Here is a 15,734-nt window from a genome sequence, read left to right on the forward strand (position 1 = left end):
GTAAGTATAGTTTGTTTCATTGATGGGAAGGAAATCAGCAGATGCCAAAGAGAGAGAAGGAGAGACCTGGCTGGCGCCCTTGAGTACATGGGAGCAGGGGCCCTGGGGGTCGTCTGCCTGGGCATGAGGCTCAGACACGGGACAGGTGTGTGCACATCCATACAGGCTGTGGATCCAGCGCTGATGCAGTGCTGGGGCTGGGAGTGGACTGAAGCTTGCTTTTATTTGCTTCTATTTTTTCAGTGAAATATGAGTCAAGGTCATCCTCTGAGACTTAAGAGGAGGTAATGGAAATTGAGGAGAGGTGTGAAGTAATCATCTGGGAGAGAGGAGCCAGCATGGCTAAGGGTGATCAAGTATGGTTGCCAGACGGCACTAGGGACCGGGGTCATGACCAGCCAGCCTGTCTGTGTCCTGCGGTCATGTCCAGTGCTGAGGGCCGAGGGAGACTTTCAACCAGGAAGGTGCGTTAGCTATGTGTGTGCACAATGCTTAGAGAAAGGCGAGTCAGCTAGGACACATTCCGGGAGCGAACTCAGTGATTATTGCATGTGCAATTCACACAGGTGAGGGTGAGGTGGGCCGTGTGGAAGAGGAACAGGCTGGAGGTGTCAGGGTGAGGATGGTTGCAGCTGGCCGGCAGCCTGACTGACAGCCTTCAGTGGTCAAAGGGTTGTCCCAGGGCAAGTTAGGGTTAATTAGGCAGCTTCAGGGGCAGTGAGGCAGCGACCTGGGGAGAGTTAAAGCGGCTGCTGGACATGAGGACAGTAAATTCCAACAAGTGTTAACCAAGACATACTCCAGAGATGAAGACAGAAAGACCAGGAGGACTAAATGAAGACAGTAAAACTTGACAGAATAAGACCACGGACAGGGGGTAAACTCTAAGCTAAGAGCTGGAAAATGGGGCCCTCCATGGTGGCGCAAGGGTCTAACACTGTGAGGCTGTTCTCAGCCACCACTGCACGAGTCCATCCCCGCCAGGGAGTGACCCACACGGCGCCACAGACCTCTCCTGGCTCTCCTGCTGCTCCCCTCAGCAGTGTACTTCAGTATATCTGCCTGTTTTGTTCCCCAATCTGTCCTATAGAATAAAGAAAAGAGGGTTTATTTTTTATTTTTTTTAAAGCTTTCCTTATGTATTCATACAGAACTGGGGTACAAGCCAGAGGTGCAGGGGCGGTGAGAGGATTCACCAGAGAGAGCAGGGAGCAGAACAGGCAGATCAATGAAGTACACTGATGAGGGGAGCGGCGGGCAGGTCAGGAGAGGTCTGCAGCGCCATGTGGGTCACCTCCCTGGCCGGGGATCAAACTCAACACTGAAGCAGCTGCGGCTAGCTTGCAGTGCTGTGTCCTAACCAGTTGCACCACCAGGGAGGGCCTAGAAAAAAGGGTTTATATGCCCCCTAGACACGGGCCCATAACGGGGTCTTCTGCCCCTCCTCACATCGCAGCCTTGAAGTCTCTACTGTTGTTCTTCCTCTAAATAAACTTTACTTTCTTGAACAAAGTTGTTTTTCTCTGCTATCTGACCTAAAATGTCTGTGAATTCTCTTATGGGACAAGAACCAGTGGTGGTGCAATGACTAAATTAACAGCCCATACCAGCATCAGCTGGACACCAAGGTCCCGGAGGAGGGTGACATTTCGGTCACTGACAAAGTCCATAGTGTCACCAGGGAACAGATCTCACGAAGACAGGGCAAGTCAAGGGCAGAGAACCTGTTAGGAACCTGAAATGAGAGTTTGGGAAAATCTCTAATGTGTATGTCAAAAAAGTGATAACGTATTAAAAGTGAAAATCATCAAGGGAGGAGGGATGGGATCTGGTAGATTCAGGCTGATGACACTGGAGGTTTATGAAAAAGGAGGGCGAGGACCCTAAGTAGAGCTCTCTAGTCTCCGGCTTGCTTGGTGCAGGAGTAAATCTGTCAGCCACTCGGATAGGCTGTAGGGAAGCAGTATTCGGGTTTCATTTACAAACAGGCACTATTCAGAGACCAGAGCTGGGGTGCGGAGATGTTGCTCAAGGCTCCATGTGTGTGTTCTGGGGATGTAGTGTAAGGGGGAGGTAGTTGGCAGTTGTGGTGGTGATGTTTGAAGCGACAGGGGTTGAGCTGGTGGCTGGACGAGCAGGGATAAAGAGTATGATGAACTTAGTCCATAGGACCCAAAGAGATGGTGGTGTAGTGTTGGTGAGGTTGTAGATGATTGGAGGACGGTATGGCAGGGTCTAGCTAGCATTGAGTTCTGGGATTCCATCTCCAATCCTGCAGTTGGAGATCAACAGAGGGAAGAGTGTTCTATTTTTTAAAAATTAAGATTTTATTTATTTGGCTTTTGCATATAAGAACTGGGGTGTAGGCCAGAGCTTCAGGGCATGAGAAGATTCGCCAGAGAGAGAGTGGGGAGCAGAATAGACAGAGCTACTGAAATGCACTGCTGAGAGGAGCCACAGGGAGACAGGAGAGTTCTGCTGTGCCAGGTGGGTCAGCTCCCTGGCTGGGGATCGAACTCAGGCTGCCACAGTGAGATAACTGAGACTTAAACCCTAAGCTACCAGGAAGGCCCCACAGAGGGAAGAGCTTAACCTAAATGCATGTGCGGAGCAGCCTTTGAGATCGCAGTGTGCAAACATAGATCATGTGAGAGGTGAGCGTCTGTGGTGTGCCTGGTGGAATCATTTCTCTGCTTAGTTATTTTTCTTTGTGCCTTTAAGAATCTTCTAGTCCCTTTGCCATCACTGGTTTTTCCTGCTCATAGTCTAATATTCTCTGTTTTTTTTTTCTGGTTATTTATTCTAAACTGTATTTCCCTGGCTTCTGTGGAAGCTCCCCTATCCTGTCCCATCCTCTCTGGTCTCATGAAGTCCTTTCTTTTGTGTGTGTGTGTGTTGATTATGATTACAAAATAATAACTTCAGTCTTTTCAAAATCTTTGAATATATTTTCAGAGGACAATGTCTTCACATTTAGAAGTGGAGTAAATAGATGTGTAGAAGAGAATTCGGGTCCATTGCTAAGTAGCCATCCATTGCTGTGGCTGCCATCAGGGACTACCTGGGTGTTAATGAACTTGTGGAAAAATAACTTGAGGTGGTTGTATACAAGTAGTTGTATACTCAGCCTCTTTCTTGGAAATGAGAGGACTTCAGGTTAGGATGAACAAGTCCAAAACACAGATGAACAAAAGCTCTTGAGAACACATCTTGGAGCAGGCGAGCCCTGGCAACCCCCACCCCAGCTCTCATGAATAAGAAAAGTCCATAATTCATAACTGAAGTGCTGTTTTACTACTGAAACTTTTCCTTCTCCTTATTTTAGTGTCATTTTTCACAAGGCCCCTTTGTTTGGTTAAATTAATTTTTATAAGAAATGATAGGTCAAATATTTCTTTAATATTTGACTTACCAAGCACTAAAGCAGAACACAATGTGGACCCCAAAGATAGAACTTGTTTGAGTTACTTATACTCATCATGGTTTAAATGCTAAAATTAAGAATTAGCAGCAAATTACTTGAAATCTGCTACAACTCATTAGACTTTATTATTATGTGTCAGACTCAGTACTAAGCTTTTAACTATATTAACTCATAATATACCATGAAGTAACCATGGTATGTTATGAACACATGGTGATTCTAGGTCAGAAATTGTACTTTATTCCTACAGTTAGAAAAAATCATAGACTCTACATTAATCCTATTTCTGTTTCCTTGGACTCTAATTTCTCATGAATTCTCATTTGTGTTCTGTGGAATAAGAAATAAACCTAGTCTCTGCCAGTAGTTAAAGACGACAATTATTTCCTCTAGACCTCTCTCTAGAAATATAATATCCAAATGTATCAAAATTAGAAAAGACTTTTGTAATGAATTCTAGAATATTATGGTATCATACCCATGCCAGGCTTTGCTCGTTTCAACTTAAAGTAAAAACGGAGGAAAGATTGGAGCTTGGTTAATCCCTTCAGTAATACAGTTCTGTGGTTCTAAGATCAAGTGACAGACCATGACTGCGTAACTTGAAGAAGTTTTTATTAATTATTTATTTACTTTAGTTTATAAACAACAGAAATGTATTTCATATTGTTTGAAAACTGAAAAGTCCAAGACAGATCCTGGCAAATTCGGGGTCTGATGACAGCTTCCAGAGACCAAGTTTTATCTTTTATACTTTTCACTGCCTCATTTAATGGCAGTCAACTCATTTTCAAAGGGTGTGTTAAACCTGGATCTTCTCCTTCTAGCACAGACTTGTCATCATTGGTGAGAAAGGGAAGGAGAGTGTAGCAGAATTAAGATACTGTGCAGTGGACATGCCCATGGGGGCCAAGAGTGAGGCTCCTGGGGAATGGGAGCTCTCCAAGGACAGGAAACAGAAGAGAGAATAGTACCTGTCTGAAATCCCACCTAATTCTGGTATTTATCCCCTGCTTCCAGGGAAAGTCCAGTGAGAAGCCAGTTTTGCACAAAATATTAAACTCCAATAAAAACACTGCACAGAGCTTACAAAATCACATATACTGGAGAAAGCCTACTTAATGTAGAATCACTTATCAGTTACTCAGGCATCAGGCATTCATTGAACATTTATGGGTTGCCAAGCATGGGGCTAGGGCCCCAGTCTCCATGTTAGGGTATCCCAACCAGTAATCAAGAAGACTTCTAATCCTCCTCCTCCCCATTAAAAAATATATTTTTTAAAGATTTATTTATTCATGCCTACAGTACTGGGGTAGAGGCCAGAGGTGTGGTGGGTGAGAGGATTCACCAGACACAGAGTGAGGAGCAGAAAAGGTGGATCTACTGACATACACTGCTGAGGGAAGCAGTGGGCCGGTCAGGAGAAGTCTATTGGCCGGGGATCGAATTCGTCCTGCAGTGGCTTCTGAGAGCTTCTAGTGCAGTGCTTTAACTGGTTGCACTGCCAAAGAGAGCCCCCATTCTTACCATTTTAATGACAAAAAAGCAGTGAATCAGCTTGAGCTGCTGGTGACAGTCCTCCAGATAACACACCCTTGCTCTGAATGCCAGCACTTTGCTTGTTACCCCTTTTGGATTCGTCTGAGACACCATAAGTCGTAAGATTTGCAAATTACAGAAGCCAGGGAGCTGACCAATCCGCAAAGTGTATACTGACACAGAGGGGAGTCTCAGCTCTTTAGTACAGAATATGTGGGAGCTCTTCAGGGACAGATGCTGGGTCACGTGTCCTGTTTTTTTCATGAGAACCTGGAAACTAGCACTGAGCCCTTGGGAGACCCAGCAGCGTTGCGTGTGGACTAACACAGCAGCTTACGTGACTGTGGACTTGCATGAAGATGCAGAAGAGTTTCGTGGGTGGGGATGACGCTCCTCACCTCATGTACATCCAGGTGTATGTTCTTGCGTCTGTTTCTCAGTATTGTTGCATGAGCCCTTCCGTATCTATGTCTGTGCCAGAAATGTAAAGAAGGCGCAAATGGCTCTATGAAACATTTTATTGGCTGTGTCATCTACCTGTTTTATATGAGTCTACTTTAATAAGGCGGTTAGACGAGCTGTCCGTGGGCAGAATAGGTCAGTAAACTCAGCAGGAGAAATGGCGAGTGGAGCGTATTGTAAGATCTGATTGCCACCAAAATGCTATAATCCTGCTTTAAAAAATTTAATAGAAGTGCTGAGACATCCCTTAAGGTGGATTAATGTGCATGCAGTTGTTTCAAAACAGTATCAAGGTCGTCTCTGTTAACTACTTGTGATGTTTCATCTTTGAAAGGATAATGTATAGAAATAGCATTAGCCTAAAAGATGTGGCGTGACAGGTGGTACTTGCCCAGAGACTTACAGATCAAAAAGCCCCATAGCTTGCTCCAGTGTGAGCTCAGTGAGAATTTGTTCATTGTTTCCAAAGACTCACATTTATATGATTCTATCAACGTCAAACTTATAAAAAGCCATTATCAAGGAAGTGTCGGTAGTCATCCGCTTCGGTTGGTTTCCATTCATTGTCAGTGACCAGATTTCAGCAGGGATGGCGGGGCCTGGCCAGGCTGGCCTCGGGGCCATGAGCGTGGGGGAATGCAGAAGGAGATGGCTCTGTAAAGTAGGAAGTATCGGGGCTCCGGACGCTGCGGTTCGCACGGCCACACCTTCTGCACCCACATCTCCAAACGTGATGTTGCTCCAGAAGCCCCTGTGGCCTACCCACTGCCATGACCAGCACTGCAGGGCTCCAGCACGACCACTGAGACCTGGACCCCAGGGTCCCTCCCAGTGGTCTTTGGTCCTGCTGATTGCATTAGCTGGACAGCCGAGAAGTCATGTTCTTGTACTAGGCAGCTGAGCAGTGGCTGGTCCTAGCGGACCCCCATTCTGTGTTCGGCCTTAAGCTAAAGCCACTGCAGCACAAGTTCGATCCCCACCCCGGAGGTGACCCACAGGTGCGGCAGACCTCTGCTGGCCTGCCCGCTGCTCCCCTCAGCAGTGTACTTCATTGATCTGCCCGTTCTGCTCCTCGCTCTGTCTCTGGTGAATCCTCTCACCGCCCCTGTCCCTCTGGCCTGTACCCCAGTTCTGTATGCATAAATAAATACATCTTTTTAAAAAAGGTAAATTTATAAAGAAAATTAATATTTAAGTAAAATGAACAACTGCAGCACCCAGGGGCTAAGATTCAAGAGGAAGCCCCTCGGTGGTGGGATCTGGGGGACAGTGGTGTGTGCACTACGTGGTGATACCTGGAGGGGCATCAGAATAGTCTGTCTATTAAAGATAAATTAATAATAAAAATGATAGAACAATCAAATCTCTACACTGCGCTTCCTTCCTTTTCCATCTGAATGAGCTTTTGTTTGTGATGTACTTTACATCTGTTTAAATTAATTACTTCCCATTTCCAAAGCGACCAGACTTTGAATAATTGGATCAGAAAACAACTTTACAAAATAGTGTCTTCCTTGGTCCAAGAAAGAAGAGCAGATTTGCCTTTACTGGCTTGTTTGTGTACAGCTAGCAAAGTTGACACCATTTATATGCTGGTAGAACCCAGGGACCATGCAACTCAAGTTTTTATTATATTGTTATGTGTTACCTTTCATTATATTGTTGTGTGTTCTGAGTTATGTGTTACCTTTTCTAGGACTATAATAACATTTTTTTTAAGATTTATTAATTTAATCATACAGGACTGGGGTACAGGCCAGAGGCTCAGGGGCGGCGAGAGGCTTCCCCAGAGACAGAGCGGGGAGCAGAACAGGCAGATCGACGAAATACACTGCTGAGGGGAGCAGCGGGCGGGTCAGGAGAGGTCTGCCGTGCCATGTGGTCACCTCCAGAGCTGGGATCAAACTCATGCTAAAGCAGGTGCAGCGAGCTTCATGGTGCTGTGTTTAACCTTTTGCATCACCAGGGAGGGGCCCAAATAGTATTTTGTTTTTGAGTCAAACACTTTCATTGCAGAGGAATTAAGTACAAACTGATACAACCACCACAAGGGGCATTTGCCATGCAACAACTGGTTTCTTATAGGTTTGGTAAGATCTGCTTTCAAACTTCATGTCCATATAAACTTAGACGTAGCTGTCATGTTTTGTAAAATTTTCAACGACTTTCTTCAATGCTGTGCTATGTGATTTATTTCTGAGGGGTTGGATGTTAGAACTAGAAATTTGCAGTACCGTCAGAGATTATAAAACGGCTATTTAATGTTTGAAAAAACCCTCAAGACAAATTAATGCCATCTTGCAAAATATTTTTTTAGTGTTATTGCAGAGCTTTAAGGCAATTAGTTTTTGGCCTTTTAATCACTTTGTATGAAAGGGGCATTACGTTTCCACTTGTGAAAAAGTAAGACAATTGCACTAACAATCTCTGTTCCAGAAACTGGACATTAACTTATTTCTGTCTGGCATCAAAAGTGGTATATAGTTGTTCTTTTATTTCCTTCTTTTGAGAAGTTCTTAGGTATTTCTTAGTGGGGGAGAAAAGGTCGAAAAATTTCCTAAATCCAGATTTCTAATAAATACTGATCCTTTTGCCTCTGATTCACAGCCATTGAAAACAGTCTTTGAGATCGCATCAGCTTTGAGTAATGCAAATAGAGAGAACAATGGATTCTGGTCTGTTCTATGATTACTGTGTGAGATCTGCGGTTGTTGCCACACATCTAAACACCTTCTCTGCTTCTCCTCCCAGAATGGACTCAACGCTCTCCACCTGGCGGCCAAGGAGGGCCACGTGGGGCTGGTTCAGGAGCTGCTGGGCAGAGGGTCAGCCGTGGACTCCGCTACCAAGGTAGAGTCCATGCTGCTAAAACTCATTTTCCGTAGAAAAGAGTAAACAATGTAAACCTCCTTTCCTTGGTTAGACGTATCAGAGGTTTGCCAGGACACCAAATTTATTAATGCAGAGCCGAAACTGAAGTGCTTTTCATTAAGTTTTGTAGTGTTTGAATGGTTTCATTTATAGACTTAACAGGAGACTCAAGAAATCTATCAATACAGTTTCTAATATTTTATCTTCATTCCTTTGATTCACATAGAGGCTGATAGACATAATCATAATCTCGTACACAATAGCATCTTTTTACAAAAAGGTTTACTCACTTAAATATACATGGATGTGGTCAACTCTGAAAACGGAGTGCTCTTCATCCTTTGATTAAACTGTTACTTTTAATATATTTATTTAACTTGGCACGAGAATATACAGAATCCTTTATAGTCTAAGGGCATAGGCATTTTAGATCAGGGATCGAATTGTTACTGTAAAATTAGGTCTTGTCACTCTAGTGTGTGTTTGTAAAGAAATTAGTCTCCTTTTTAAAGAAATGGACAGGGCCCACTGGGGATGGTGGAACCTTGATGCTTTCTTGTTACTGCTTTGGCTAAAGTATATCTGAATCTCATCGTAAGGACTCACTTCAAAAGCAGCAGACATATTTTAAAAAATATCCATGTTGACAGGTGTTTGTCTTTAGAAGGTGAAATTTTCATTTGGAGAATATAGTAGTCATAGTCAAATTTGGAACAAAGTGACCAGGAAAGGAGTGTGATGATTAACATGGTTGTGGGAGACCAGGGTCCCAGACACAGTGGCAACACCAGCCTCACTGAGACACACACACCACAGCTGCTGGGAAAGCGGCCATGGCCAGCTAGCTTCCCTCACGGCCCCTCCCCCGCGATCACGGAGACGCAGGTCGTTCCTGCTCACCGTAAAGCACGCGCACATTCTGTGGGTAATTAAAAACAAAAGCAAACACCTCTGGCAGTTCCAAAGATGTTAAACTAAAAGTCCACTGTACGCTGTAAACTCCTTGCTTGGAACATAAGAAGAGCGTAGTCCTCTGTCAACACTGCTGTGACCACATCAGGTGAATTTTGAAGGAGTCTTTAAAGAGCACTTTGTGTATCATGTGATTTGCTTCCCCGGAGTTGTTCACATTAATATTAGTATATTCACTTAAATGGCCAGGTATGGTTGCTGTGGAGTGCATTGCTGCCTTTTCCTGTAAATGCTATCGATATTTTAAAATATGGGTTCACTTTTAATTATAAACTTAATGGAACAATTGTAGATCCAGAAGAAAATATTTAGAGCTCCTCAGTTAAAGAAAAGGCACCAGCATCCTCAGGATAGCATGTGAACTGCCAAAGATTCCCACACAGAGCTGGTGGCCAAAATAAAACTAGTAGCCAGAATGCGCACAGCTGAATCTCTAGGCTCCAGTGAGGTCCATTTGTTGTTTTATTATTCATTTCAATCACATCACAGGCACTTATTAGTGTCCTAGCCTATATTTTATTTCTATGAAAAGATGAAATGACTTTTCATTTGTTTTTGATGCTATGGGTGTGAATTCTGATGTAGGAAATGGTAGAAATCACTGATAACAGTGTGATTCATGTAAAGACTCTGATTTTATTCCCAAAATATTTTGTGCAACAACCATGTGCTCTAGTATCTGAAAATATAGCTGAGTTATTTTTTTACCACTAACAATGCCTAAGTTCTTCTAAAAAATGAACCTTATGGTTCTGTAATTTTTTATTTTAAGCTAGCTGCTCCTTGAGATAGGATTCTTCAGTTGTTAAATCCTGCAAACAGTGCAGTTTTTTCCTTTTTCTCTTACACGTGCGTATATATATATACACACACACACATGCACGCTTGCACACTCATCCCAAATAATTTGATTCACTGAGAAGTAAGTCTGTGTAATACCATGACCCCAGAATTGTGAGCAGAAAATAGAAAGGAAAGACACGGAAGAGATGGCTGATATCTGACAGTAAGAAAAAGATCACTTTGCAATCATCACTACCTTAATAGAAGTTTTCCTACCTTAATAGATTTACCCCTAACTTAATTCACAAGCAGATTTTAGCCACACACCTAGGATTCTGTCCAAAGGTCACAAAAACACTAATTCGAAAAGAAACCCACATTCTTATAGTTAGTGCAGCACTATTCACAATAACTGAAATATGGAAACAACCTAAATGCCCCCAAACAGACACCTGGATCAAAAAGATCTGGTCTATATGCACAGTGGAATATTACGCGGTGATCAAAAAGACAAATTTATACCTTTTGTATATGCACAGTGGAATATTACCCAGTGACCAAAAAGACAAATTCATGCCTTTGTGTATGCACAGTGGAAATATTACTCAGTGATCAAAAAGACAAATTCATACCTTTTGTGGTAACACGTCCTGGAAAGGATTATGCTAAGTGAAGTAAACCAGATGGAGAAAGGTAAACATCAGATGGTCTCACTTATATGGGGAATAAAGAAGAACCAAATAAAGGGTCAGGAAAAGGACAAAACTGGCAAGCTGACTGCAGATCTGAGGCTTACGGTCAGGGCAGGAAGGTGAGAGGTCAGAACAAAGGAGGGAAGAGCACAAGGGGCCGTGGTGATGGGTCATGAGTGCCTTAAGGGGGGAGAAACTACGGGTGGGGCCCCAGAGAGGGGCCATCAAACACTGCTGAAAAATGAACATGATGCAAGATTTAATTAATCATTGACTTCAGCAGATTTACTTCTACACAGTCTGGAGATGTCTGATATTTCTTCCTCTGCTTGCTCCACACAGAAGGGGAACACCGCTCTGCATATTGCATCATTGGCCGGGCAAGCCGAAGTCGTTAAAGTCCTCGTTAAGGAGGGAGCCAATATTAATGCTCAGTCTCAGGTATTTCGTTCACATTTTTTCGAATTAATAATTGTGAACTGCAACAACTTTGTGAGATCAATTTAATGAGTTCTGCCACCTCACTATAGAGACGTCTGTGATCTATTAGCCAACTTAGTTTGTTCGCTCATGCAGCGGCATTTTTAATATATTTTTTGATGCTGCTCTCACTTAATGTAACTGAAAATTAGATCTATACACACTATATCATTCCCTTCAAGGGCATTTAGAAGAATGTGAAGTTTTTTTGTTTTTTTTTTTTTTCTCCCCAGAATGACAGCAACATCTGTGAAATTTGAATTATTCATGCAAGTTTTGTATTGTTCTATAAAAGTATTTTCTCTCCTTAAATTTTAACAATTCTCAAAAAGATCAGCATGCCGGTGGGAAATCTGCTGTAAAGTGGGAATCACACTACTTTAGTTACTTCACACCCCAAATGTGGGCTTTACAGAACTCCCAGGTAAACAGGAAAATTTGAGACCCAAAGCCTTATGATGCACATACTGTAATAGCAATTGTACACAGTAGGAAGTGAAACTGAGATTCTTAAAGTGAAATGAGACAGATTTTTAATCATACTGTAAAGCTGATCTCTGTTTTATGTGGTAGAACGGGGAGAAAAGGCTGCTTTGCCTAAAGCTTAATTCTTGGTATGCAGTTACTTTTTTTTAAAGATTTATTTATTCATGCATATAGATCTGGGGTACAGGCCAGAGGTGTGGTGGGTGAGAGGATTCACCAGAGACAGAGTGGGGAGCAGATGAGGCAGATCCACTGACATACACTGCTAAAGGGAGCAGCGGGTGGGTAGGGAGAGGTCTGCTGTGCCCTGTGGGTCACTCCCTGGCAGAGGATCGAACTCGTGCCACAGTGGCTGCAGACGGCCCCACAGTGCTGTGCTTTAACCCGTTTTGGCACCAGGGACAGCCAGTTTCTCATAACTTCTCAGGCAGTGATGGTGGTGCTGGCCCAGAGACCACCTCTGAGTGCTGTACAGACTATAGAAAACTTGGGCATAAGAATAATACTTGATTCACTACATAAGGATTCAAAAGCATGACTGGTCAGTAAGAAGCATGGACATAAATGCCTACTTTGGGGTCCATTGCCCATGGGAGGTTTGCTTTGGTGGGGCTCACACTTGCATCACGTTGTTAATATCTCTAGAAAGAGCTTGGTTATTTTTCTCAAAATGATGAGCTGAACATAATGGTTTCAAAAAAACATACCACTTGTTTTAGTGTTTGTGCAGAGATTATTGGAAATTTATGTATTTTGGAGACTTTTCAAGAAGATCAAGCTGGGTAATTTTCTTTCAGATTCAATGAGCTGTTTTTGATAACCATAATCATATTGTATTTGAACAGATCTTAAAAGAACATGTATGTTATCATTAAGAGATTAAAGTACTTTTTATTTCTCCCATGTACAATTAGCTCCATTTAAGACTTCTGTTGGAGGAGATCTTGTGAGGGAGCTTTAACAATCGTGAGAAAATGTTAACGTAAGAGACTTTTGCAGTTACAACCTCAGTTGTTTTCAAATGCCTAAGTCATTTGATGAAGTCTATCACTTTATTTGGTATATTGTATTAAAGTAGACACTACTGATGAAGAAGAGTTATCACGCAGAATATTTGATGGTGCAGATGACCAACATACAGAAACTTACATTAAACAGTTTTATTATTTTGCTCCTTTCTGTGAGGCTTTAGGGCCATCGAGGGTGGACATTAGACCTTCTCCATGTGTGTTTCTCTTTGGTCAGGCCAATTTAAGATACACATTTCATATGTTATAAGATTGGGCTTCAGATGGATGGGTAGGAAGTAGGTAGGTCTGTGGTCACCGGATCGTCAGTTCCTTCTGACAACTCGAAAAAAGGGAGAGGAACCCCAAGTGCACCACATACACCCTAACTTGTGAACTCAGATTATATGTTCTCTTGCATCTTCTAAGAATGTAATGGAAAACAAGCGCATAATTGTCTGTTGTGACAGCTACTTGGTGACTGTGTAGTATTTTGCCTTCATTCAAAGGCTGAGAGCTCAGGAAAAGTTGTTTTAAGATAACTGAGATCTCAGTAAAAGTTGTATGGATGGAATATTGAAGCAGAAGTCAAATTCACAATATTGGAGAAATGTTATTTGCCTTGAGGATGTTGTCTTGCTTTCTGGAGATACTTAGCCACTTTCAGAAAAGCTTTGTTTAGACATACTAACCTGTAAACATGTTTAGGGAGTAAGGTAAGTTTGCCTGGCTCTTTACAGGCACCTCCTTGTCACTTTACCAACATGTAAGCCTTGGGCTCAGAGGTTATATCTTTTTAAAAATCATGTCAATTCCACGTTGCCATCAAGGAAGTGCTGCTTTGAAAAAGTTTTAGAGATTTTTAATTTTTAATTTTTATTTATTTATGCATATTAGAGCTGGTGTTTAGGCAGGCCAGAGATGAGGAGGGTCAGAGGGTTCACCAGAGACAGAGTGGGGAGCAGAAAGGCAGATCGATGAAGTACACTGCTGAGGGGAGCAGCGGGCAGGTCAGGAGAGGTCTGCTGCACCATGTGGGTCACTTCCAGGGCGGGGATCGAACTCCTGCTGCAGTGGCTACGGGCAGCTTCATAGTGCTGCACTCCAATGTGTTGCACCACTAGGCAGGGCCCGCAGTTTCAGTACTTTGAAGACATAAATATATTTTCTCAAATACGGTTTGTGATCACTTGTATGGTGGCCTTTTTCTTACATATGTTATAGTGTTCTCCTCTTGTAATTTTTGTGGAATTCCTTTAGTGAGGACTCCAGAAACAGTTTATCTGTTCATCTTATGTTAAAGGTGATCTCAAGTCAGGTTTTGTATTCCTGGTACCCTATTGTATAGACAATTTTGTTTCTCTCATATCCTTTTGTCAGTTTTATGCTCACTATCCTTTGTCCAGTCCTGGAAATTTTATTCCAAAAGACTGTCTGCATTGGAACAGATTCTTGATTAGTCTGTTCTTTAATGGGCATTCACATTTTCAGACCATGACATTTAATTCCAGTTGCAAAATGTCATGACCATTGATTACACCCCCAGAATTTTGAGGGCGCACACTCCCACTATATGCAAAGAGCATGTCTTTTCCAGGTGTAGCTTCCAATGGTTTCGTGCCTTGGCCCTCACCGTTGTCACAAATAATTTGAATTAGGCGGTGAAGAGGAAGGAAGCCTACACAGTTGGCCAGCCTGCCCGTCACACGAATTGTTTCCATATGGCTGCAGAGCATCCTTGGCTGTGGAGGCAGAAACTCATACTAATGGAACATTCCATTCTCACACACACACACACACACACAGCATATAAAATGGAAATTGTGATCGAGATTCAAAAAAATAGGTTTAGCTTTCAGCTTTTGTTTTGTTCCACTTTTAGACATATATTTCCTTTTTTATATGATACTGGTCGGTCTTTTTTTCATTGGCAGACATTACTACGGTAAATCATATTGTCTCCAGTGAAGATGAGGCACGTCCTTACATTTGACAGGGGTGAGAAGTTAGAATTCCGTGTTGTTGTTTTCACTGCAAAGTCACATGTCACGTGATCACCAGCTTGGAAGAGCGTCTCCGTTTCTCGGCATTCTAAATCAACAGAGAGAGTGTGTGCTTTCCCTAATTTGCCACTCTGATTTCTTGGGGAAATGATGAGAATTGTTGTCTTTAAAATTTTGCAAAGAATGCAATCACTGTCCTTTATTCAAAGCAAACTCCAGTATTAACACACACACACACACACACACACACACAGAGCTGCAAAGACAGGACAGTTGTTTTCATAGTAAAATCAAGCACTTTATTTTTGAAGTAAAATTGATGCACTAATATTTTGCCTTTATGCTCATTTATCTGGGAACAAGTTGAACAAGATCTGTCATTTTGTCTTGACACTTGAGGGAAAGGTGTCATCGATGTCAACACTCCTCCTCTTTGGCCAATGTCCCTGGCATTTAAGGGACACCAACCTATCAACTCTGGATTGCATTTTAAAAGAACTAAACTTGTAGTAAGGTAAAGACAGGAAGAAGAGACTAATCTCAGAATCTCTCTCTCAATAGAAATAGAATTCCAACTGTGCTTTTTCTGTCCTTCTGAGTTGAGAGAGGCTGAGATTCTCTGGCAGCTGATAGTCAAGAGGGCACCAGGCCGCTGCCCCCCCCGCCCCCCCCTCCGTCTCCCAGCACAGCGTGGCCACCCACAACCACCGGGAGGATCTCAGAGCAGGGATCCTTGCAGCAGTTACAAAACAGAGAGAAAAGTAAACACATAACATTAAGGGCCCCCCCTGGTGTGGCAGTGGGGTAAGGCACAGCACTACAAAGCTGTCCACAGCCACTGCTGTACAAGTTCGATCCCTGGCCAGGGTGGTGACCCACATGGCGCGGCAGACCTCTCCTTTCTCTCCTGCTGCTCCCCTCAGCAGTGTACTTTGTCCATCTGCCTGTTCTGCTCCCCACTCTGTCTCTGGGGAATCCTCTTACTACCCGACCCCCACACCTCTGGCCTATA

General features: G+C 43.0%; 1 protein-coding gene across 25 annotated transcripts in view; it reads left to right on the top strand.

Annotated features, from left to right (window-relative positions):
- Positions 1-15,734, top strand: part of ANK2 (ankyrin 2, neuronal) — a 493,620-nt gene that overhangs the window by 341,308 nt on the left and 136,578 nt on the right. For all 25 annotated transcript variants that reach the window (XM_012727793.1, XM_012727798.1, XM_012727801.1 and 22 more), the window contains 2 exons: positions 8,180-8,278; positions 11,089-11,187. In XM_012727793.1, coding sequence (XP_012583247.1) covers positions 8,180-8,278; positions 11,089-11,187 — 198 coding nt within the window. The remainder of the gene's footprint in view (positions 1-8,179; positions 8,279-11,088; positions 11,188-15,734) is intronic.

The sequence above is a fragment of the Condylura cristata genome, unplaced genomic scaffold (assembly GCF_000260355.1).
Source record: "Condylura cristata isolate star-nosed mole 26May11 unplaced genomic scaffold, ConCri1.0 scaffold00021, whole genome shotgun sequence".
Classification (NCBI taxonomy): domain Eukaryota; kingdom Metazoa; phylum Chordata; class Mammalia; order Eulipotyphla; family Talpidae; genus Condylura; species Condylura cristata.